Genomic DNA, 27,749 nt, shown 5'->3' with positions numbered 1-27,749 from the left:
TGAACAAAATTAACGAGACTACTGTCTGATTTGAACAAAATTAACGAGACTACTGTCTGATTTGAACAAAATTAACGAGACTACTGTCTGATTTGAACAAAATTAACGAGACTACTGTCTAGTTTGAACAAAATTAACGAGACTACTGTCTAGTTTGAACAAAATTAACGAGACTACTGTCTAGTTTGAACAAAATTAACGAGACTACTGTCTAGTTTGAACAAAATTAACGAGACTACTGTCTAGTTTGAACAAAATTAACGAGACTACTGTCTGATTTGAACAAAATTAACGAGACTACTGTCTAGTTTGAACAAAATTAACGAGACTACTGTCTAGTTTGAACAAAATTAACGAGACTACTGTCTAGTTTGAACAAAATTAACGAGACTACTGTCTAGTTTGAACAAAATTAACGAGACTACTGTCTGATTTGAACAAAATTAACGAGACTACTGTCTGATTTGAACAAAATTAACGAGACTACTGTCTAGTTTGAACAAAATTAACGAGACTACTGTCTAGTTTGAACAAAATTAACGAGACTACTGTCTGATTTGAACAAAATTAACGAGACTACTGTCTAGTTTGAACAAAATTAACGAGACTACTGTCTGATTTGAACAAAATTAACGAGACTACTGTCTGATTTGAACAAAATTAACGAGACTACTGTCTAGTTTGAACAAAATTAACGAGACTACTGTCTAGTTTGAACAAAATTAACGAGACTACTGTCTAGTTTGAACAAAATTAACGAGACTACTGTCTGATTTGAACAAAATTAACGAGACTACTGTCTAGTTTGAACAAAATTAACGAGACTACTGTCTGATTTGAACAAAATTAACGAGACTACTGTCTGATTTGAACAAAATTAACGAGACTACTGTCTAGTTTGAACAAAATTAACGAGACTACTGTCTAGTTTGAACAAAATTAACGAGACTACTGTCTGATTTGAACAAAATTAACGAGACTACTGTCTGATTTGAACAAAATTAACGAGACTACTGTCTAGTTTGAACAAAATTAACGAGACTACTGTCTAGTTTGAACAAAATTAACGAGACTACTGTCTAGTTTGAACAAAATTAACGAGACTACTGTCTAGTTTGAACAAAATTAACGAGACTACTGTCTAGTTTGAACAAAATTAACGAGACTACTGTCTGATTTGAACAAAATTAACGAGACTACTGTCTAGTTTGAACAAAATTAACGAGACTACTGTCTAGTTTGAACAAAATTAACGAGACTACTGTCTAGTTTGAACAAAATTAACGAGACTACTGTCTAGTTTGAACAAAATTAACGAGACTACTGTCTGATTTGAACAAAATTAACGAGACTACTGTCTGATTTGAACAAAATTAACGAGACTACTGTCTAGTTTGAACAAAATTAACGAGACTACTGTCTAGTTTGAACAAAATTAACGAGACTACTGTCTGATTTGAACAAAATTAACGAGACTACTGTCTAGTTTGAACAAAATTAACGAGACTACTGTCTAGTTTGAACAAAATTAACGAGACTACTGTCTGATTTGAACAAAATTAACGAGACTACTGTCTAGTTTGAACAAAATTAACGAGACTACTGTCTAGTTTGAACAAAATTAACGAGACTACTGTCTAGTTTGAACAAAATTAACGAGACTACTGTCTAGTTTGAACAAAATTAACGAGACTACTGTCTAGTTTGAACAAAATTAACGAGACTACTGTCTAGTTTGAACAAAATTAACGAGACTACTGTCTGATTTGAACAAAATTAACGAGACTACTGTCTAGTTTGAACAAAATTAACGAGACTACTGTCTAGTTTGAACAAAATTAACGAGACTACTGTCTAGTTTGAACAAAATTAACGAGACTACTGTCTGATTTGAACAAAATTAACGAGACTACTGTCTGATTTGAACAAAATTAACGAGACTACTGTCTGATTTGAACAAAATTAACGAGACTACTGTCTAGTTTGAACAAAATTAACGAGACTACTGTCTGATTTGAACAAAATTAACGAGACTACTGTCTGATTTGAACAAAATTAACGAGACTACTGTCTAGTTTGAACAAAATTAACGAGACTACTGTCTAGTTTGAACAAAATTAACGAGACTACTGTCTAGTTTGAACAAAATTAACGAGACTACTGTCTGATTTGAACAAAATTAACGAGACTACTGTCTAGTTTGAACAAAATTAACGAGACTACTGTCTAGTTTGAACAAAATTAACGAGACTACTGTCTAGTTTGAACAAAATTAACGAGACTACTGTCTGATTTGAACAAAATTAACGAGACTACTGTCTAGTTTGAACAAAATTAACGAGACTACTGTCTAGTTTGAACAAAATTAACGAGACTACTGTCTAGTTTGAACAAAATTAACGAGACTACTGTCTAGTTTGAACAAAATTAACGAGACTACTGTCTAGTTTGAACAAAATTAACGAGACTACTGTCTGATTTGAACAAAATTAACGAGACTACTGTCTGATTTGAACAAAATTAACGAGACTACTGTCTAGTTTGAACAAAATTAACGAGACTACTGTCTAGTTTGAACAAAATTAACGAGACTACTGTCTAGTTTGAACAAAATTAACGAGACTACTGTCTAGTTTGAACAAAATTAACGAGACTACTGTCTAGTTTGAACAAAATTAACGAGACTACTGTCTGATTTGAACAAAATTAACGAGACTACTGTCTAGTTTGAACAAAATTAACGAGACTACTGTCTAGTTTGAACAAAATTAACGAGACTACTGTCTAGTTTGAACAAAATTAACGAGACTACTGTCTAGTTTGAACAAAATTAACGAGACTACTGTCTGATTTGAACAAAATTAACGAGACTACTGTCTAGTTTGAACAAAATTAACGAGACTACTGTCTAGTTTGAACAAAATTAACGAGACTACTGTCTAGTTTGAACAAAATTAACGAGACTACTGTCTAGTTTGAACAAAATTAACGAGACTACTGTCTAGTTTGAACAAAATTAACGAGACTACTGTCTGATTTGAACAAAATTAACGAGACTACTGTCTGATTTGAACAAAATTAACGAGACTACTGTCTGATTTGAACAAAATTAACGAGACTACTGTCTGATTTGAACAAAATTAACGAGACTACTGTCTAGTTTGAACAAAATTAACGAGACTACTGTCTAGTTTGAACAAAATTAACGAGACTACTGTCTAGTTTGAACAAAATTAACGAGACTACTGTCTAGTTTGAACAAAATTAACGAGACTACTGTCTGATTTGAACAAAATTAACGAGACTACTGTCTGATTTGAACAAAATTAACGAGACTACTGTCTAGTTTGAACAAAATTAACGAGACTACTGTCTAGTTTGAACAAAATTAACGAGACTACTGTCTAGTTTGAACAAAATTAACGAGACTACTGTCTAGTTTGAACAAAATTAACGAGACTACTGTCTGATTTGAACAAAATTAACGAGACTACTGTCTGATTTGAACAAAATTAACGAGACTACTGTCTAGTTTGAACAAAATTAACGAGACTACTGTCTAGTTTGAACAAAATTAACGAGACTACTGTCTAGTTTGAACAAAATTAACGAGACTACTGTCTAGTTTGAACAAAATTAACGAGACTACTGTCTAGTTTGAACAAAATTAACGAGACTACTGTCTAGTTTGAACAAAATTAACGAGACTACTGTCTGATTTGAACAAAATTAACGAGACTACTGTCTAGTTTGAACAAAATTAACGAGACTACTGTCTAGTTTGAACAAAATTAACGAGACTACTGTCTAGTTTGAACAAAATTAACGAGACTACTGTCTAGTTTGAACAAAATTAACGAGACTACTGTCTGATTTGAACAAAATTAACGAGACTACTGTCTAGTTTGAACAAAATTAACGAGACTACTGTCTAGTTTGAACAAAATTAACGAGACTACTGTCTAGTTTGAACAAAATTAACGAGACTACTGTCTAGTTTGAACAAAATTAACGAGACTACTGTCTAGTTTGAACAAAATTAACGAGACTACTGTCTAGTTTGAACAAAATTAACGAGACTACTGTCTAGTTTGAACAAAATTAACGAGACTACTGTCTAGTTTGAACAAAATTAACGAGACTACTGTCTGATTTGAACAAAATTAACGAGACTACTGTCTAGTTTGAACAAAATTAACGAGACTACTGTCTGATTTGAACAAAATTAACGAGACTACTGTCTGATTTGAACAAAATTAACGAGACTACTGTCTAGTTTGAACAAAATTAACGAGACTACTGTCTAGTTTGAACAAAATTAACGAGACTACTGTCTGATTTGAACAAAATTAACGAGACTACTGTCTGATTTGAACAAAATTAACGAGACTACTGTCTAGTTTGAACAAAATTAACGAGACTACTGTCTAGTTTGAACAAAATTAACGAGACTACTGTCTAGTTTGAACAAAATTAACGAGACTACTGTCTAGTTTGAACAAAATTAACGAGACTACTGTCTAGTTTGAACAAAATTAACGAGACTACTGTCTAGTTTGAACAAAATTAACGAGACTACTGTCTAGTTTGAACAAAATTAACGAGACTACTGTCTAGTTTGAACAAAATTAACGAGACTACTGTCTGATTTGAACAAAATTAACGAGACTACTGTCTAGTTTGAACAAAATTAACGAGACTACTGTCTGATTTGAACAAAATTAACGAGACTACTGTCTGATTTGAACAAAATTAACGAGACTACTGTCTAGTTTGAACAAAATTAACGAGACTACTGTCTAGTTTGAACAAAATTAACGAGACTACTGTCTGATTTGAACAAAATTAACGAGACTACTGTCTGATTTGAACAAAATTAACGAGACTACTGTCTAGTTTGAACAAAATTAACGAGACTACTGTCTAGTTTGAACAAAATTAACGAGACTACTGTCTAGTTTGAACAAAATTAACGAGACTACTGTCTAGTTTGAACAAAATTAACGAGACTACTGTCTAGTTTGAACAAAATTAACGAGACTACTGTCTAGTTTGAACAAAATTAACGAGACTACTGTCTAGTTTGAACAAAATTAACGAGACTACTGTCTGATTTGAACAAAATTAACGAGACTACTTTCTGTCTTGAACAACAACCATACGCAAATGAAGATCTTACAGTTGTAAGTTGATGAATGCCATTTCTGTTGCAAGTTACATTTCTAGGTAGAAATCTAGTTAATTTTGTTTTAAAAACTATCAAGAATATCACGAATTTTTTCGTCTTCTTTGATAAATCAAATTGTTTGTTGCTGTTTAGTATCGAACAGTTGGCAGACATATAAAAGAGAGTTTTTTTTTCTGGTTAGTGGCAGTCATGATGCAGTAACGTAAACTGCGTTTTATTCTAATTCCAAAATACATATACTCCTCCCAAAAAGGCTATTTCGGGGGTGGTGTTATGTCCCAATTCCCCTTCTCCTTCTAGGTTCTTGAAACTTTTAATCAAATGTGCTGTTCCCAAAAACCAGCAGTAACCCAATCAAATTGTTTATACTATAGAACTCGATTTAACTAACAGACAATTATTCATTCGTGTTACTAATATTTCTTAATCCAAATAATAAATTATCTGTCAATAATGTTAACTTGAATTGCCCATATTGATATTATTCTAATTTCCGTAGCTGAATAATTATTAATTTATTGTTTATTTATGGGTTCTATGTAGCTCCACCCATGAATTTCAATGAAAAATTCATAAATTCTTATCGCGTCGCAAAAAAAAGAATTCAAAATATATATAATCGTGGAAATATTGGTTAGCAAAGTTTCGACGAGACTGTACAACAAATTAGGTGACGAATCCAGAAATGTCGAAGAAAATCCACGGGATAATCGTCGATTGAAACAAATTCTTTCGGAATTTTCATTCTTGAGATTGTGTTCTTTCCGATACAGTTTTTACCGCCATCTCTAGGTTAGTCCGCGTACTTCTGGAACCGTCCTCGTAGTTTCTTAACTAGAAAGTTACCGAAGTATAAAATGATGATTAACGGTGCCGATATTGTTTTGTGTCAATGAAAGCGTAGAAAATGTTGAAATTTAAATTGTATAGTATCGCATTAGATCGAAAAAAAAAAAAAAAAAAATAACGTTACCGAATTTACATTTAGAAAAAATCGGTCGATGTATAATTTAATGGTTTTAACTTGTAAACAATCGCCTTATTTGAGAAATACGTAAAAGCCATTCCGAAAGATATCTACGCTTTCTAATCGTCAATTTTTTTCGAAAATTTATCAAAATATATATTAAGTTAGGTTAGGATGCAGTATTGAACACACCGGATAACAGGTCATGGATTCAAGGTCGAAAAGATCGAAAGAAAAGAAGAAAGAACAAACTTTGGTCAGATTTCAATTTAAACCTGAATTATTCGCCGCGGTTTTTCGAAATATGCGTCCATACATCAACGACGATTTTTTTTTCCAATTCCGCACTACGTACTAATAATTAATTACGTTTCTAAACGAAAGTCATTACTGATTTTCTTAGCATGATCGCAAGAAATAAATTAGATGCATGGCGTGTAAGTAGTGCCGCAATAAAGCATAATGGAATAATTAACAAACAAATAAAAAGATAAATATAATACGTGGTACTTTTCAAAAAAAAAAAAAAAAAATGTTTACCCCCAAGGTTTTCGATGACAGGTACGTGAAAGGTGAACTGATGAATGGCAAAAAGTAGGCAATTTCTTATACTATGATTTATGTATTAAGGAATGTGAAAAATATAGAAAATTAACACTTATTACAGGGACGTAGCTGGCCCTGTATCGAAATTTGTTGGGGGGTTTTCAAATTTAACTGGAAAGGAGCTCAAATGGTGGGCGAAGTTTTTCATAAACAAAAGCACATTGAATTGTATAAAAATATTATTATTTCAGTTTTTCGAGATATATAAATATAATAGAGACAAATGTAAAAGCCGTTTCAGTTTCGCAGAAGTTAATTTGGACAATTTTTTTGTTCCTTATCAAATCAAACTAAAAAAACAAACTAATTTTCGACTGAATTACATTGAAAAAAAGCCAATTTTTGATAAAATTCATCCAATAAATCTTGAAAAATTAACTTTTCCACACTTTGCGTCTTAATAAGGGCAAGTTTGAACCAATTCTTAACTTTGATTAGCAAATTTTTTACTTTTAAAAGCCAATTTTTCATTACTTCTACTTATTTCTAACTGAAAAGTTTGAAAAAGAAATTTTTTTACGAAATTCAACATCGAAAAAACAATTTCTTATCAAAGTGAACTTAAAAAAACAATTTCCGATTAAATTACATTGAGAAAAGCCAATTATTAAAACGATTAAACATTGAATAGCCAATTTTTCATAAAATTAATATAGAAAGGTCAACTTTTGACTCAAATGGACCAATTTTTGAACCAATTAAACCTTGAAAAATAAAAATGTTCAACCCATGAGTATTAGAAAGGCAAATTTCAACCAAATTAATTTCGGTAAAAGCAATTTTTTTGTCATAACCAATTTTGAATGAGATTTAAATTTGATTGGCCAATTTTTTTATCAAAATATACGTTTAAAAGCCAATAATTGATTAAACTTGAGCCAATTTTCAACCAAATTTTTACAAATTTTTTCCTAAATTCAATTTTTGAACGACATTTTTTTATTAAACTCGACTCAGAAAAACTAATTTTAACTAAATTAAATTGAAAAAAGATAATTTTAATACAATTTAACATTGAATTGCCAATTTTTTAATAAAATTGACTCAGAAGAGTAAATTTTGACTCAAATGGACTCGTAAAACCCAATTTTTGAAAAAATTAAACTTGAAAAACAAATGTTTCACCCTACGTGTCGTAAAGACGTCAAGTTTCAACCAAATTGACAAATATTTTATCAAAACCAATATTTAACTTTGAATAGCCAATTTTTATACCAAAACAGACTTTTACAAGCCAATTTTTTATTAAACTAGACTTAAAAGATTCATTTTGGACTTAATTGGACATAGAAAAGTAAATATTTACTTTACAAATTATTACAACCAATTTTTTGATACAAAAAATTTGAAAAATCATTTTTTTTTTCAAACTGCAACTTTTAAAAGACAATTTTTTATCAAACTAAACACAGAAAAATTAATTTCAACTAAATTATATTGAAAAAAAAGACAATTTAACATTGAATAACCAATTTTTTAATAAAAATTTTGACTCAAATGGACTCGTAAAACCCAATTTTTGAAAAAATTAAACTTGACAAACGAATTTTTCACCCTATGAGTCATAAAGACGTCAAATTTCAGCCAAATTGACTTTTAGAAAACAAATATTCTATTAAAACCAATATTTAACTTTGAATGGCCAATTTTTATACCAAAACAGACTTTTAGAAGCCAATTTTTGATTAAACCAGACTTAAAAGATTCATTTTGGACCTAATTGGACATAGAAAAGTAAATATTTACTTTACAAATTATTACAACCAATTTTTTGATACAAAAAATTTGAAAAATCATTTTTTTTTCAAACTGCAACTTTTAAAAGACAATTTTTTATCAAACTAAACACAGAAAAATTAATTTCAACTAAATTATATTGAAAAAAAAGACAATTTAACATTGAATAACCAATTTTTTAATAAAAATTTTGACTCAAATGGACTCGTAAAACCCAATTTTTGAAAAAATTAAACTTGACAAACGAATTTTTCACCCTATGAGTCATAAAGACGTCAAATTTCGATCAAATTGACTTTTAGAAAACAAATATTCTATTAAAACCAATATTTAACTTTGAATGGCCAATTTTTATACCAAAACAGACTTTTAGAAGCCAATTTTTGATTAAACCAGACTTAAAAGATTCATTTTGGACCTAATTGGACATAGAAAAGTAAATATTTACTTTACAAATTATTACAACCAATTTTTTGATACAAAAAATTTGAAAAATCATTTTTTTTTTCAAACTGCAACTTTTAAAAGACAATTTTTTATCAAACTAAACACAGAAAAATTAATTTCAACTAAATTATATTGAAAAAAAAGACAATTTAACATTGAATAACCAATTTTTTAATAAAAATTTTGACTCAAATGGACTCGTAAAACCCAATTTTTGAAAAAATTAAACTTGACAAACGAATTTTTCACCCTATGAGTCATAAAGACGTCAAATTTCGATCAAATTGACTTTTAGAAAACAAATATTCTATTAAAACCAATATTTAACTTTGAACGGCCAATTTTTATACCAAAACAGACTTTTAGAAGCCAATTTTTGATTAAACCAGACTTAAAAGATTCATTTTGGACCTAATTGGACATAGAAAAGTAAATATTTACTTTACAAATTATTACAACCAATTTTTTGATACAAAAAATTTGAAAAATCATTTTTTTTTCAAACTGCAACTTTTAAAAGACAATTTTTTATCAAACTAAACACAGAAAAATTAATTTCAACTAAATTATATTGAAAAAAAAGACAATTTAACATTGAATAACCAATTTTTTAATAAAAATTTTGACTCAAATGGACTCGTAAAACCCAATTTTTGAAAAAATTAAACTTGACAAACGAATATTTCACCCTACGTGTCGTAAAGACGTCAAATTTCAGCCAAATTGACTTTTAGAAAACAAATATTCTATTAAAACCAATATTTAACTTTGAATGGCCAATTTTTATACCAAAACAGACTTTTAGAAGCCAATTTTTGATTAAACCAGACTTAAAAGATTCATTTTGGACCTAATTGGACATAGAAAAGTAAATATTTACTTTACAAATTATTACAACCAATTTTTTGATACAAAAAATTTGAAAAATCATTTTTTTTTCAAACTGCAACTTTTAAAAGACAATTTTTTATCAAACTAAACACAGAAAAATTAATTTCAACTAAATTATATTGAAAAAAAAGACAATTTAACATTGAATAACCAATTTTTTAATAAAAATTTTGACTCAAATGGACTCGTAAAACCCAATTTTTGAAAAAATTAAACTTGACAAACGAATATTTCACCCTACGTGTCGTAAAGACGTCAAATTTCAGCCAAATTGACTTTTAGAAAACAAATATTCTATTAAAACCAATATTTAACTTTGAATGGCCAATTTTTATACCAAAACAGACTTTTAGAAGCCAATTTTTGATTAAACCAGACTTAAAAGATTCATTTTGGACCTAATTGGACATAGAAAAGTAAATATTTACTTTACAAATTATTACAACCAATTTTTTGATACAAAAAATTTGAAAAATCATTTTTTTTTTCAAACTGCAACTTTTAAAAGACAATTTTTTATCAAACTAAACACAGAAAAATTAATTTCAACTAAATTATATTGAAAAAAAAGACAATTTAACATTGAATAACCAATTTTTTAATAAAAATTTTGACTCAAATGGACTCGTAAAACCCAATTTTTGAAAAAATTAAACTTGACAAACGAATTTTTCACCCTATGAGTCATAAAGACGTCAAATTTCGATCAAATTGACTTTTAGAAAACAAATATTCTATTAAAACCAATATTTAACTTTGAACGGCCAATTTTTATACCAAAACAGACTTTTACAAGCCAATTTTTGATTAAACCAGACTTAAAAGTTTCATTTTGGACCTAATTGGACATAGAAAAATTGGAAAAAAACAAATTTTTTACTAAATTCAGCTTCGAAAAAACAATTTCTAATCAATTAAACATTGAAAAGTCAATTTTTAATAAAATTCAACCAAATCTATAAACAAATTGAACTCAAAAAACCCTTTTTCACTTAGTTCGATTTTTTTCGTTTTTTTTTTCGAACTTCTCCGTAATTTTGCTTCTAATGTATCGGTCTCAAAATTTTTTCCTTCAACCAACGCAATAAAAAGTGAATTTCCAGTCGTGTCGCATTCTTTTCATCATCAAATTTATCGCAGCTTTTATCTGATAGTTTGATTTATGTTTTACCTATGGAAACAATCCTTGTCTTCGTACGCATCAATCTCAATTAGAAATTTTTTACTCGCATCCAACACATGTTTGCCTCGCAATTTATCTCCCAACGTCTAATTTAATTCCGATTAAGAAAATTGATACTATTTTTATCTTCCTCAAGTTTCCTTCGATAAACACAAGAAAGTAATATGATTAAAATCTGAAAATCTAACGGCCAGAACGTATTCGACGGTAGCTGAGACATAAATGCCGCTATCCAGTGGCGTTCCCGATAAATACTTTCCTTAGTTTACCAAATACACGCTAAAATACAGAAATCTTCTATAATCGACCTAGTATCGTGTCAATTCGACATGTTATACATAGATGACGCTGTATACATGAGTTTTTGGCTATTGCTACGAGGACCAAGCCCAAAAAACGCCGAAAAAACTAACTAAAACTACATCGAATTTGTTTTTAAGCACGGCTATCCACTTAGGAACGCGATTAATCAAGGGCTCGATATTTTACAATGCAAAAATAATGCACAATCAATCGCCGAATCGCCAAACACAAATCAATAACTTTTATGGAAATATATGATTAAATCTAATTGAATTAACTGATTTTTTTCTTTGACGAAACGCTGTTTAAAGGGATAAAATCATCGAAATCGCAGTTGCATTCCATTTTCGAAAGATACGCCACTGTAAAGAAACGATGCTCTTCAAAACTCCACGCTGACTTACTAACGGAATAAAAAATGAAGATTCTAAACAAAGATTATTAATATTTTTTAAAAAAATCGGCATATAAGATGCCAATAAAAACGGTTTTTATTCTGTAACTGTAAAAATTATATGAATAAGTTGTTAAAGTAATATAATTTGCCATTTTGTTGTATAAATCATCGTAATATTTCCGGTGTACATTTTGTTTTATGATAAGAATGATTCTATAACTATAATCATGGATTTTTACAGTCGTAATTGACAAATATATAGCTACAGTTTCGAAAATAGATCAACGAGAAAGGTAATTAAAAAGAACAGTGAATATTGTACTTCAATCGAGTCATAAATTATCATTTTTCTAAGAACTACGTGTATATACTATGATTGACATTTGCCCGATTGTCAAAAATATAAACGACATTCGGTGTAACTCGATTCGAACGTACTCCGAATAAAATCTACACTGGATTAGTTCTCATTGTACGTCATATCGATGATTTTACACTGAGTACGCACTGGATCCGCTCTTATTGCACATCGTATAAATTGTTGTTCACTGTCATACATAACATATAGGTAGTTTCTCGCGACGCGTTTTTTTTTCATTTACCGTCTGGAACATATACAGTATGACGTCAAAAGAAGCTTTATAAATATTTACCATATTCTTGCAACACAATTATACTAATTCTTAATATTTTATTGATAAAATCTGCAAACTCGATTTATAGTATGAACAAGTATTTGTATTTCTTTAAAATAATTATGATTTATTACTTTAAAATGTAAATATTTCAACGGAATGCGAGAAGTTCATTTTAATTAGTATCTCTACCTAGATATTAGTAGCATAATCGATTCCATTACAATTACGGTAATTATATATATGGAAACATTAGAAATAAGTCGTAAATTGTAAAACTATAACGTACAGGTACCAAATACACTAATTAATTATGGTTTTCGGTAACATTATTTGACATTTAAGGAAACTAGGTAAACAAAATAATTGTAACGTCAATTGTCATTTGTCAAAAAATCTTTTCCGCGTAAATCTTCGATTATTTCCGGATACGCACGGAAACCTACCCGAACACACACCCCGGGCAGGTTTAATTCTACATACAGGGCACGAATATAAAGATTTGTATTGGTACTAGTTCTGAATGAAATATAAATCGAGTTTTTAGATAAATTTATTGGAAATTTACGGAATGTTTTAGCACATACGCGTCTCTAGACGTTCTGGTTGATTCATTTTTCACCTCGTTAACAAAAATTCACACGATTACATCAATTGCTAAATATAGAAACAATCTCTTGCGAAAATAATTGATAATTTACCCACAATAAACAAAAACAAAAACACAATTGTTTTAACAGATGTTTTACATCATATTGCGCCATATAATTACCCGATTTTAGATAACGCAATCATGAAATATATATTCCCGCAAAAAAAGCTGTTAATTGTCACTATTGGCGCGTTCAAAAAAGATTAATTCGATTCAAAGAAAAATATTCATCGTAATCTAACCTCAATTGTACCCGAATTCTTCATAACCGTACTTAGTGTGAGAATTAATGAATTGTAAATGTCTTTGGACCCCCGTCGTCGTAAAATTGCAATAACGACGACATTAACACGAAATTAATGGAATTAACTGCTCGAACTAGATCGGTTTTGTTGATTTATTTATTTCGATATACGCGTTATGTTTAGCAATAAAAAAAGATTTACACCCAGACAAATTCGCCATTCACCTAGATAAAAAGTGATTTATACGTATCGAATAGTATAGTCTCGAACTCGATGACAGTTTTTACTTTCAAAACTATCTAAAATTACGAGAGAAAAAACTAGTTACCACTGAAGTTTTTTTGAGAAGAAGAATTTAAGTTGGTAATTCGTAGATTCCCGATTGGTTGTATCGCTACCGGATATACAAATACTTTTGACAGTTATGAATGACAATTCTATAAATTGTAAACAAATGGCGGCCATTTTGTTCTTCTTTTTAATAGATACTATTCCAAGTAGTGAATTATCCACATTTAATCAGAAATGACTCGAAGTTTAAATATTAAAATACAAAACTTTTCGAAATTATCGCCGAGGAAACTGTCGCTGACGAAAATATAAAAAAATCCGCAAAATAACTTCGGATAATCGTAAAATGAAGCTGCTTGTTTTAGCGAAGACACCAAAAGATATCAAAAGACATAAATGAACGAATATTTGGATATGCAACAACGTAGAAACAACAACGATTCCAATTTTTTGCATCTGGTACTATTAGAGTGGTTTTTGTTTTTCCGATGATGTTGTATTGTCCACTTCCCGATAATACCTGGTCCCAATCTGCACCCCAACATTTCATCAACAACAAATTGAACGAAAATCGAAACGTTGGCGCTTACACCACTCAAAAACACGCTCAAAAGATAGAGAATTGTCCCCATAGGCCTAATGTAACAATTTATAGCACCCAGTCGAAGTTTTTTTAAATTAAAAGAGAAAAACCCGTTCGTTGGTTTTTTTCCCACTCGTCCAGGTCGTTATTTAATAACCAGACCTCGTATAGTACGAAAAAAATTACAATTAACACTTTAAACAAACAGAATTAGAATATTATTTGAAATTTATTCGGTGTAAGATCGACGTTTTTTGTATTTATTATGAACACATCGTCCAAGCGTGGACCTGGTCATAAACAGTTACCAACATTGTTTGCGATTCTTTGAAGAATTTCACATTAAAGTTAAACCAGCGAGGAATTTGTAATGGCTTTATAATTAATTTACCGATCACGCTACTGCTAGTATTTTCGAAGATGTATTGAAACTTGAATGGAATCGAATCGATAAAAATTGGAAGGTTCCGAGCCCATTGGGACAATAAATTTGACTATAAATCGATAAAATCACTTAAATATTTATAAATCAACGATTCTTCGTCGTAGATATAATCAAATCAATTTAACTCGTGTAATAAATTAGTTCGAGTCGTTATGTAAGTCATTAAATAACACTATTTGATCTTGCTTGTTATAAATCGAATTGACTAGTCGGATTTATTTAAAAATTAATAATGTGTTAAACATTATATAATGATCCTCTTAAATATACAGGTAGCTATTAATTTGCTACTGGCTACAATCTGCTACACGTTGCCAAACTATTATTAAATAATATTAAAATGTATCAAGGTAATAGTAAATGCTATAAGTTAGGTTAGGTTAGTAGTACAGGCAATATCCCATTTAACTCGAGTGATTCCACTTCTCCAAAAAAATCTGGGCGTTTATGAACCACGCCCATTATTATTAATGATTCTGTTTTGTGTTTCCACCAATCAACTCGAGCGGAATCGTTCGAATAACGGAGATTGCGCAGAAAATATCATGTAAACGCTTCCAGGAACCGTTCCAGACTAGCAGGTTGGAACAAACCTTTAGAATCGTGCTTAGTCGTACGTCTTTAAATCATGTAGTAGATAAATCAAATTTTTTTTACGTAAAATTTGTTGTTAGTTATACGATATTAGACATATGGAATCAATTTGCCGCCGGTGTTAATGGGATAATTGATTGCAACTCGACAACATTATTCACTTTGAATAAAATTTAAAGCGACCTCAGATTGCGGCGTTAATATCTGTAAAACGTTTAGTTTACAGTTAAGGTTACTGCCATCAATTACTCAAAGCAAAGTTTGTAACAGAAGTCTTTTATTCAAATTAAATAGAGGACGTTACATTGTATTCGCATTTATATACGTATAATATAAAAGATTATCATTTTATTGAGTGAAATATAAAGTTTGATATTCAATTGATTTGTTAAAAAAATAGCAGACAAAACATTTTGTGTATTTACACCTTTCAGTCGAGTTCGAACTACGAATTACACTTGGCAACGCTGTATTAGTCGTCTGTACCATCTGAAGTTAGCGCAAATGACATCGCAGTAACTTAATTAGAAAACATTTACGAGTTTTTTACGAAAACAAAATTAAATGATTCAGTTTCGTTTTGGATTTACGAGTTGAGAAAATATGACAAGTTTGATATGGTAATTGAAAAGTTATAACAACTACATGACTCGTTGTTCTCGTTAGTAATCGAGTTATTTTGCGTAGTTTGAGTGATAGATCAATTATAATGTTTGTGTAAATTCATATATATGATGTATTTGCAAGGAATCGATTTTTATTAGTGTCGTAAATGATTTCGATCTTGATAACCAAGGATTTTAGAACGGCCTAGGTAGTTATTTAGTTTGTAATTATATGCACCGCTTTCATGAAAGTTTTTACGGAACGTTACATCACAATAGTTAACCTATTTTAATAAAAATTGGGTATATATCAAAGTGAGTGTAATGTTTTGACAATAAAATTGTTTCTTGGGTATTTAACATTAGTTATTAAACATAAATGAGAGAATCGTTTAATAAGAACTGCAGTTTGTGTTTGGAATTTTTCATAGATCCCATAAAACTAATGTTTACTATTCTGAACTAAGAACGGACCGTCGTTAGACTGTCCGAGGCCATTAAAAAAATTCTTTCACGTATTTTCATTTGTTTCACGAACTGTTTTCATGTCTTAGTAATCTTGAAGTTGAGCGATAATGTCAGTGCCTTGTTGTACCGAAGGAAGTTATGATATTCTTTTCTTAATCTTGATTTCGCGGAAGATGAAAAAATGCAAGGATTTATAGTGTTGGTTTTTATATCTATTATTCATATGTACGTATCCTCGATTAAAATATTCCTAACATGGCTATTCAAAATGAATATTTCAATTTCGAGCAAATTTTTGTACTTATATACTCATTTTATGCTGCTGTTCTTTTAATTATTCATTTTAAGTGATTAAAATGGTTAAATATTTCATATATCATAGTAATTTAACATAATTTTCAACTTCAAATGTAATACTCAAAATAAAAAACACAAATTATTCGAATATAGTATAAACTATATATTATTAATTATATTCACTTTCGAAAAATAATTATACTATAGAAATAAAACATAATTTTCTCAATAAAATTGTAGTTAAAATAAATTTTTATACTTACAAATTAATTAAACGATTCTAGAAATTTTTGTTTAACGTTGTACATATTTGAGTCCAGTTCTGCTTAATCCATTTGGTTTTTTCAACAGCTGTTTCCATTTATGTAAAAACTGTGATTTAGAAGAAATCCCACAACTAATACGGGCACCTTGTAAACCACTTTTTATTTTAAAAGTTTGTACTTTGCTCGAGTCACAACAATATATAAAATTACAAGAAAAACATAACAAAAAGTTTGTTTCTACTACTACATTCGAAAATAACACGATTTGCTTCCGTAGAAAACACTAAAATTCACATATTATAAGCTCACCCAACAAAAAAACAATTATAAAGAAACATAACCTTACGCATACATGTAGTGTTTTAAAATTATGTATGATTCTAAATAACTTTCCATCCCATAAATTCTTAGTGACTCAAAGGCTAATGAGTGTCAGCCATGTTGTGTTTCCAGAAAAAGAAGATGAAAACATGACATATACTTATTATTTTTAAACGTAGAAATCAATTACAGAATAAAAACAATTAAGTAATGCACGAAATTCATCCAAAAATATCAATTTAAAACAGAATTTGACGAAACTGGGTTTTGATTGTGTAGTACAGTGCAAACAAAAGTGATTTTCTTTTCGATGCAATTTGTGTCAACAGCAGTTCGTGGAAAAAACCAGTATCGCTACGATTACACGGATTAACAATTTTAGCAGTTAAACGATCTGCAAACGATCATTTATAAGAAGGGTACGTTTTTCCCACAAAATTAACCGGATACAACAGTTGGTTATGCTACACAACGAGTCAGGTGGTTCGACTATACAACAAACACTTGTTATACGTAACGGCCAAAGTCCCCGGTCATTTTTGTACTCACATTAGACGTAAGTATTCTCGATTATAATATTACGTACAGGATGTACACATAATTTGATTTGGATCAATCGTTTTTGTATTTTTATTTTATTAAAAAAGAATTTGTCATTTTGAGCTCTACTTGTTCAAAATTTACTCCAATTTGAAATAATATTGTCGTTGAATGAATTTTTTACTATTCTGCTTGTTCATTACAACATATATATCGTTTATTAAGATTTTAATTTGAAAGGCTAGTCACCAATACGTTAGTTTATATTTGAAATGGATTGATTAAATAGTAATCAGTGATGCATTGAAAGAGAAATCAATACGAGACACTTTTAGTTAAATTATTTATTCGCTACGACGTAAAAATCCAGGTTATGATTAAGTATTTGTTCCACAAATTGGCATATTTATTAGATCAACATTAGATACGGTATATCAAATTAGGTATTTATTAGTTCATGCTTCATTAGCAATTAGATAAACATTAATAATATCTTGGTGACACAGAAATTTTTTCCGTCGTATTAGTACAATATGGTGTGAATTAAAGTGTGTTTAGGGAATCTATTACGTAAAACAAGATGGCGATAAAATTGAAAGCCAAATAACATTTTTAATGAATGGTACAGAAACTATGAATCATACAATTGAGTGAATGAATATTGATAAAATATGTAGATTAAACATCATTTTTTTTTCTATAATGATTATGTAATAGGGGCGAGTGTGGAAGCTGATGTACTTGATAAAATATTGATGAAACTTTTGACATTTGACATATTTAACATCATTTGGAATGAAATTTAATGTTTGATAAAATTGTATCACCGTTTTTTTATAATTTTTTTTATAACGATCGCTAGGAAGCGTAGTAGAATGATTGGTGGGGGAGAGTGGGAAAGCTGTATTTAAAACATTAATAAATTTTATACAGCTACAGAGGGAACGGTCTTTGCCTTCTTTAAAGGAGTTTAAACACCTGATTTGTCTATTTTATTGTGCGATAAGCTCTCTGAGATCAAAAACAGGAATAATTAGAACTATTTTCGAGATATAATGATCTGTAAAGACTTAAAAATAGTTTGTGAATGTTTTTGTACAGACTTTAGTTTATATATATGCCACAATTTTATCACCGATATACAAACAAAAAGTGATTCATTTTAAGCATATAACCGTCGATGTTCATCGATGCACTAAATGAAGCGGCGTGTCTCAAATTTTATTTTCATTATTCCGAAAAAATTACAAATAAAATCGTTTCAGTGTAACGAATTTACAGCAGCTGTTCGTAACATCGAGAATATCGATCTTCCTAGACCTTTACAGGTGCAACGTATAAAATAAAAACCAACCGCCTGTGTTTCTTCAACGACCTCAAATTAAAATTTCAATTGTGCATCTCGAACGACAGGTGTTGACGGTTAATTCCACGTGTTATTCTCAATTAAAACGCATTTTCACTTAATCATTTGTCTATTTTAACTCGTATCTAAAGTGCTTAGTTTCAAATACCACGATCATCAAGTAGTAAGCTACTATTGCAGGTTTAGCAAGCCTTAAGCTCTCGAACCATCATTTTGGATTCGATTCGTCGAAAATTTTCGTGATAAAAAGCTCGCGAACACGACGAAACCTCGTCAAAAGCGCGAACTATTACTGCGAGCCAAGCGCGAACCTGCGAACCTGTAGTTTGTCGGAAATCTTGAGTGTGGATCGGTCCTATTCAATTCTTCTGTTCCATCTCTGATATTTTATATCATTTTTCTCTCATAGAGTCTCGATTTGTGTTATATATCCATAATTATTTGTTTCTTTCTTTACCCCTTATTGAGGTCACAACTTTTATCAACAATTCTATAGTTTACGAAACGTTTTCCTACTTGTGAATGATTGTTCGTAAAATTTATTCGGTATTTTTATTATCGGATGACATTCTCGTCGAAACTTTCTTTTTTTTTTCGTTGGATAATTTGTTACCGCCCTCGTACATAAAAGCTAATAGTTATTGCGTAAATTGCTTGAAGCGAATGTTTAAAAAACAAATAAAATTATGCGACCGCCAAACCTTTCATTTCAAAACGAACGCGTTGATATTAAAAAAAAAAAATATTCGAAATAATTAATAGTTTGTAAACATAAAGGTTAAATTGCAAACGATGATTACACCAGTTCAACGTTATAATCATTATTATTATTATTATTATCGTGAAAACAAAATAAATTTAAACATATTAACGTGAACTTTCGAAAAAATCGAAAACTTTTTATATAAACCTCGTATATTGTTTAAGTTATGTCATCATTTTGAATCGGTGCAAATTTTAATGATTTAAATTTGCCGCCATTTAAACAATTGACACCTGACAGTTTAGTGTCTTAATTATAGAACAATATTCCAAAATGGAAGCTGAAAGGTTAAAAAATTTCAAGAAAGTGGAGATCTGCGTTTTTCCATGCTTACAAACACAACATGGACGCTGATTAATCGAGCAAAATCATCCAAAACGACGTAACACATTTAAAATTGATGAATTTGTGAAAGGCCGCTTTTGGGAGTTCTGTGATTATCGTATCCGCAACGCGTTAGTGTTCGGTGCGTATTTTGGACATAATTGATGATATTGAAGTGTCCGATACGTAGTTTCGACGAGACTAGTCCGCGAAACACTTCAATAACTGCACGTAACAGACGAACAGGCGCGATACGCGGTTGCCACATTTTCCAATCAGATTTATTTTGGGGGAATCACTAACTATGGATTAATTGAGTCTTGAACGACGATTGGCACTATTGAAGGTGTCGAAATAGTTAATATCGGTGTTTAAATAAAATTTTCGCAACCAACCTACTTATTTCATCGAAGATTTGCGATTATCAATAAGAATAGAAAATGTGTTCGCACGTTTGATATTGGAAAACCTTTCACTTGTTATTTTAAATTGAATTTAGTGTCTTGAAGAATAATGCACGATTCCAATACAACAAACAATTAAAATGCGCTACGTTGAGTCACAATGGATCGTAAAGAAAAAATGTAGGATGTGAAAATGATAATAAAACGGTTTTTATTAAACAATTCACTTAATAAATCGGTAAATTAAATAAAAATTTTCACCTGATCGTACCAATAACCAGGAAATTCCAAATAACTTACAATTAAATTGATTCTCCCTTATATACCTGACTTTGGGAAAAACCAAAACCTTCTACCTGCTCGACGAAACCGCGCAGTTTCCAGAAACTTAGCTCAACTAAGACCGGCGTCCATAATCCAAATCAAATAACTACAGAATAGTCAAATATTCCATAGATGGGACGAACCCTTTAGATTGGGGGGTTAAATACCCGCTGCTAAGTAAAGGGGAAGCGAAACTAGCAACCCCAAATGGAAGTGGAAACTTCTACAAGGGCCGAGACAGGCGGATTTAACCTAAATAACAACAATCTACGAATAGCAAGCGGAGTTGTATTGGGGCACAAACACCTGAAGACGCTAGATCTACCAGAGGACGAAACCTCTTTCCACATTTTGTCGGAGTGCGAAACTCCAGAGCATTGCACCCGGACAGGATTGCATAAACCCCCAAATGGTTCAATAGATCCAGGGGGAAAAAACTTGGAAAAGTTTGTATAAATCAGCGTCGAAATCTTCAATAAAAATAAACGTCTAGTTACGTAAGTTGAGTGGGTTATTGTTGTGTGAACTACAAAGAGATGAATGAATCGTACTGGCAATTATTTCTTGTGTAGCTCGTAAATGTCTAAGGTAAAAAATCTCACGGTCGACATTATAAAGTCAAATTCAGGATATCGAACAATGTATCAAGAGTTTTGTAGGCCAGTCGTAAATAATAATAGAAATCGCGAAATAAGAGTCCAGTTTGAGCGAAGAAATTTAAAAAAAAACGTTCGCAAATCAGTTTATCCGTCGCTCAATATAAATTTTATTTCATTTACGGTGTTATTTTTAATTTCTTGATACCAGAAAACACCCAATACTTGTCCCTGACGGTTCCCGAACGATATCGGTCACGTTAATCGAGTTTTTTCGAAAATATAACGGACAGAAAAGTTGTAGAACCTTTTCTTAATGGAGGCAAGGTCATAACGTCGGTTTTTCGGGATAATTTTCATCGACCAACCAATTACAAGTATGATACGAACTAATTGCAACGTTTAAACGAAGAAATTTAACAAAAAACGTTCGCAAATCAGTTTATCCGTCGCTCAATATAAATTTTATTTCATTTACGGTGTTATTTTTAATTTCTTGATACTGGAAAACACCCAATACTTGTCCCTGACGGTTCCCGAACGATATCGGTCACGTTAATCGAGTTTTTTCGAAAATATAACGGACAGAAAAGTTGTAGAAACTTCTCTTAACGGAGGCAAGGTCATAACGTCGGTTTTTCGGGATAATTTTCATCGACCAACCAACCGCAAGCATGATACGAACTAATTGCAACGTTTGAGCGAAGAAATTTAACAAAAAACGTTCGCAAATCAGTTTATCCGCCGCTCAATATAAATTTTATTTCATTTACGGTGTTATTTTTAATTTCTTGATACTGGAAAACACCCAATACTTGTCCCTGACGGTTCCCGAACGATATCGGTCACGTTAATCGAGTTTTTTCGAAAATATAACGGACAGAAAAGTTGTAGAACCTTCTCTTAACGGAGGCAAGGTCATAACGTCGGTTTTTCGGGATAATTTTCATCGACCAACCAATTACAAGTATGATACGAACTAATTGCAACGTTTAAACGAAGAAATTTAACAAAAAACGTTCGCAAATCAGTTTATCCGTCGCTCAATATAAATTTTATTTCATTTACGGTTATTTTTAATTTCTTGATGCCGGAAAACACCCAAACCTTGTCCCTGACGGTTCCCGAACGATATCGGTCACGTTAATCGAGTTTTTTCGAAAATATAACGGACAGAAAAGTTGTAGAACCTTTTCTTAATGGAGGCAAGGTCATAACGTCGGTTTTTCGGGATAATTTTCATCGACCAACCAATTACAAGTATGATACGAACTAATTGCAACGTTTAAACGAAGAAATTTAACAAAAAACGTTCGCAAATCAGTTTATCCGTCGCTCAATATAAATTTTATTTCATTTACGGTGTTATTTTTAATTTCTTGATACCGGAAAACACCCAAAACTTGTCCCTGACGGTTCCCGAACGATATCGGTCACGTTAATCGAGTTTTTTCGAAAATATAACGGACAGAAAAGTTGTAGAACCTTTTCCTAATGGAGGCAAGGTCATAACGTCGGTTTTTCGGGATAATTTTCATCGACGAACCAACCGCAAGCATGATACGAACTAATTGCAACGTTTGAGCGAAGAAATTTAACAAAAAACGTTCGCAAATCAGTTTATCCGTCGCTCAATATAAATTTTATTTCATTTACGGTTATTTTTAATTTCTTGATACTGGAAAACACCCAAAACTTGTCCCTGATGGTTCCCGAACGATATCGGTCACGTTAATCGAGTTTTTTCGAAAATATAACGGACAGAAAAGTTGTAGAACCTTCTCTTAACGGAGAAATGAATCATCGATTGATAACTGTACAACTTTGCTTGTCTTAGAGTGTCCAAGCCATGGATTGTCTTCCGTACGGTCCAATGGTTGGATTACTGGGCGCCTACCTCAAGAATTCGAAGGACAAAATAGTCCTTGAGTCGATTTTTGATGTTGCCGTGATTTCAGTGAATTAACTAGTACCACATTCCAATTGCTTACATTAACATTTGCAATTAAACATTATAAATCTTCACGGATTTCAATTTATTGCCTTTTGAGATTGTTTTCTAACGATTCTTATTTTTTTTTTATATATATATATGGTTAATTGAATCGTTAATGGTGCTATGAATTTCTGTAAAAGATATATAAAAGTTCTCGTAGGCCGTTTATGGCGTTTTTAATTTCGTTGCGTAATTGTCGGTTCAGTTTGCAAAAGCGGCTTCATTAAATATTTTATTTATTTGTTAAAATTTAATAACCCGCCGTGTTTACTAGAAAGTGATTCTCATCATCGATGTGCCAATATTGGGAAAATTTCAACCGACGTAACCGCTGAAAATTATTGTTGCTCAATACTCAATAAGTCGTGTGACTAACCAAAAAAAATCGTTCCAACACATTTTTTTGCCAAAAACAATCGTTCCGACGCTTCTCTAACTTCTCCACGCCGTACTTTGTATAAGAATTTATCTTTAGCTTCAAAATAATCTTCAGTCCCAGCAATTTCTTCTCCATTTGAACCAAATTTCTTACAGGCGAGTCAGTAGTCACTTGGGGTAAAATCTTGACTATACGCTGGACGAGGAAGCAATTTAACGTGAATCGGTGCATTGTTTTGGTGAAACGGTAGTTTTTTCTTCGATATATGAGGCCGTTTTTCCTATTGATTGTCTCCCCCTTTCGAAGGTGTGTCTTTGGACGCTTCGGACATGATTTTAAAGCAAATATCCACGCAAAATATCTGATTTAATACGTGCAAACTTGCTCCGAGTCATTTGAAAAAAAAGTTTTCTAGTGGTCAAATCTTCAGGGCCTCATCTATCTCACGCAATTTCAATTTACGATTAGATTTGACAAATTTATGGATTTTTTTCGATGTTTCCTGGAGTAATCACCTCAATTGAACGATCAGAACGTTGCATCTCGATCGATGATTTCCCAAATGTATTTATCGCAGTTTTCAATTCAAGTAGAATATTTTCGCAGCGTCCAAAACTTCTGTTTGACGAGATTTTGGCGCAGTCACTAGGATAACTGACATTTTCGCGTAAGAATCATTAGATAGACATCAAACCTAACCTCGAAGTCGAGTCGAGTCAAAATCTTGAGTTTTCTCTAAGAAAATATGAATCGTTTAGTTGAGGAAGGTTTATTTTGACTCCAAAGATGATTTTTTTTCACGAAATCGATAACTTGTACTGTACTATTATGCGAAATATCAAAACAAATAATAGGTAATTATTATAACCTTCAAAAAAAAAATTCTTGATCGGTACATTAGATAAACAAGATTTCGATATGTAATTGTCAGTTTCTATTTAGTAGATCCTTGAAAAAATTTACGCACTTTGAATTTTAGTCGCGTCGGCGACGTCTTTAAGGGCATTTTGTACTTTTTTTTTGTATTTAGTTCGAAGATAACGCAGTTTTTTGATCGAATAGATCCTAGATGATAATCCAAAAGGCTAAAGACGACGGCTCCGTCCAAATGAATAACCATAAAGCGTTTATTTGAACAAATGCTTCGTTTTGAACCCTTTGATATCGTCGGACAGGTCGTGGGGTTTGTCCAACCGCAGTTTCGTCGCGCTCCATGCACCAGCGGCACTCCGGATCGTCCGTGCTGCCCATGAAGGTGTCCGGTTACAAACCCGATCATTAGTCTGATTTCGCTTCTTCTAAATAACAATATACGCAGTTATTTGTTGTTATTTTGTTTATAAAAGTTAGTTACGCAATAAAACGTGCATTCGTTAACGAAAGTCGATACCTCGGAGCCATGATCGATCTCCGAAAATATAATTAGTAGTTTGTATATTTGCGTCTCTTCCGAAACGATTTGCACGCACGTTCAATTTAAAATGCATTCCAACAAAGTCCAGGTAGATTTTCTAACGTTAGATACCGTAAATAATAATAGATATGAAGGTTAGAAAGGCTTTGATCATCTTCCAGGTAGATTTTAGCCGAGGAAAAATCGATTCAAACCAAAAATATCACGATACATACTCAGAAGAACGACAACACATCTCGATGTACCCAAATATTTTGATCGATTTTTTCATAATTCGACAAGAATTTTTACGAATTATTTGGTTTCGAACGAAAATCCAGTTCATTTGGACTGTACTCGGTTTGTTACACATGACGTAATTAAACGTGGCTGGATTGATATAGCGAACGAGGACATTTAGTAACACTTTTAGGTTATGTAACTTTATGACACGTAGACGTCACCAACAAAAGTTTCTGCTAGATATGATCGATATAAAAAATCGATTCTGCAATTTGAGTTTTCGTTTCGTATTTCTAGATTCGATTATTTTATAAATCGAGTTCATTTTGAAATTTTAGGTTAAGTTTTTACGACACTTGGTTTAATTACAGTTCAAATTCTTGATTTTCCTTTTGCGTTTACGCTTTCCTTATTTATTATCCTTGTTATTCGACGGGCCTTTTTAGTGAAGAATGAGTCATTTAGATCTCAAGGTTGTTTGGTACTTTTTTCAGCTTTAAACAACATTATCGCGCATTCAATCCCGTACAGATTGTTTGGTATACGTTATTTGATAATTTCGTGATATTAAATACGAGGTTCGGCTATTAAATAACACGGAAGTCTGAGCGGATCAGTTGACGTGAGAGTTTTTGGTCAGGTGTCAAATTTTTTTGACACCTGACATTTGTCGACGATCTGCATGTACAATTTGGTTGATTTAAGTTACTGTGTATGTTTTTCGAGAAAAAAATTCGCCCTGTAGGCGCGCAGTCTCGTTATTCAATAACCAGACCTCGTATATTTATTTCTCTTTAAAAGATTCCAAACTTGAAACATTAAATCGTTTTTTTTTTGTTTTGTTTTAGTGAAAAAGGACTTTAATAGTTTTTTTATCGTATAAAAACGATTTTTTACTTTTCCTTTTCGATATTTATCACTTCCTGAGAACGTAATTTCGTTATGTACAATATCCTTGTAGAAAATTATACATAGGAATGAATATATTTGAAAATAAATGATAATTAGAAAAATCTACATAGCGTGCAAAAAAATTTTAGCAGATAATACACACAGGGATTGTTGGGGAGATAATAAACTATGAAGGAATTTAATTTTACTAATTCTTAGTGGATTATAAAAGAAAAATCGACGGCGAGAAGTAAATACTTACCACTCCCGAACAAAAAGTATCAACGTCACTTTCAAATTTCCAATTAAAAAAAAAAAAAAATTCACAACACGTATCCAATCGACAACCATCCATTCACGTGTGTTAATAAAAAATTCTAGTCAGCAATACCGAAACGCGCGCGTTTTATTATTAACATAACCTCTCGGTGTCGCGGTTTACATCCAACTAACAAGAAACGTCGTTTCCTGATTCCACCAGACTTTGAATGAAGAAGATCCCCACCTGTTTTAGCTCGTAATGACGTTCCGCATGAAGGAGCCCTTACGTAGCCCTGCTAATTTCGTTTAATCGTCGACGGAAATAACGTCACAGCTGCAACTTTACTACAGTTACTACATTCGGAACAAAGGAAAATATCATATCTGTAATTATTCGTCTCCAATCCTACGCTACAAATTTTTATTTATCCGAGTTATTTTCTTAAATAAACAAAATTATATAGTAGAGATAATATTTATTTAAATAATTATTAATCGATTAATTTTATTGGTATAAAGTAAATAAAAATGGCCCTTCGTAAGAAACTTTCACATTCTATCCTTTTCTTATGATAAACATATGTTTATAATACGAGGTGTGATCAAAAATATCTCATACCTTAACGGCAATCTAAAAATTACGTCACACGTTGAGGGAATGGGAGGCGATCGACGAAATGTGACATTACGTGACAAGGGAATGGGAATTGACATAAACCAACACGAAATTTAAACTATTTCTTTACGAAAAGTTCAAAAACATATACAATTATATCTGTATAAATATAATTTTGTCAACTACTCGCTCTAATAACGTTATAAGTTCGTCCAATATCAATTGTAGATTATTAAAAACCCTCGCCGACATTTTTTTTTTATCTACCATAGGCGTAGATACCTAAAAAATCATTATTATACCTCGTCAACTGAATATTAGATTATAAAACGTGAATAGACGAGTAAAATCTGGGAAGTTTGGTTTAACCAGAGTACCAGACGTGAACTGATACTTTTTCGTACCTCATTCGTGTTTTTTTTTGTGGAAAACGGAATTTGAAAGCAAAAAACCATAAATTCAGTTTTGTGTCTGTCCACAGATGGTGCTTTATCAACCAAAAGTTCGTCGAGTTCATCGACCCATTGCTGTT

The 27,749-nt window shown here is 31.3% G+C and overlaps 1 protein-coding gene across 2 annotated transcripts in view; it reads right to left on the bottom strand.

Moving 5' to 3' along the window:
• Positions 1 to 26,882, bottom strand: part of LOC130447926 (ras association domain-containing protein 10-like) — a 50,229-nt gene extending 23,347 nt beyond the window's left edge. Inside the window, exon 1 of one of the 2 annotated variants that reach the window (XM_056784982.1) lies at positions 26,603 to 26,882. In XM_056784982.1, the coding sequence (XP_056640960.1) occupies positions 26,603 to 26,691 (89 nt within the window). In that variant the 5' untranslated portion in view covers positions 26,692 to 26,882. Of the gene's footprint in view, positions 1 to 16,797; positions 16,925 to 26,602 lie in introns of those variants that run through there. The other variant, XM_056784983.1, reaches the window with a different exon arrangement.
• Positions 26,883 to 27,749: the final 867 nt, after the last annotated feature.

The sequence above is a fragment of the Diorhabda sublineata genome, chromosome 8 (assembly GCF_026230105.1).
Source record: "Diorhabda sublineata isolate icDioSubl1.1 chromosome 8, icDioSubl1.1, whole genome shotgun sequence".
Lineage (NCBI taxonomy): Eukaryota > Metazoa > Arthropoda > Insecta > Coleoptera > Chrysomelidae > Diorhabda > Diorhabda sublineata.
Note: the sequence above shows the minus strand (reverse complement) of the source record. Positions and strands in the feature narration are given on the sequence as shown.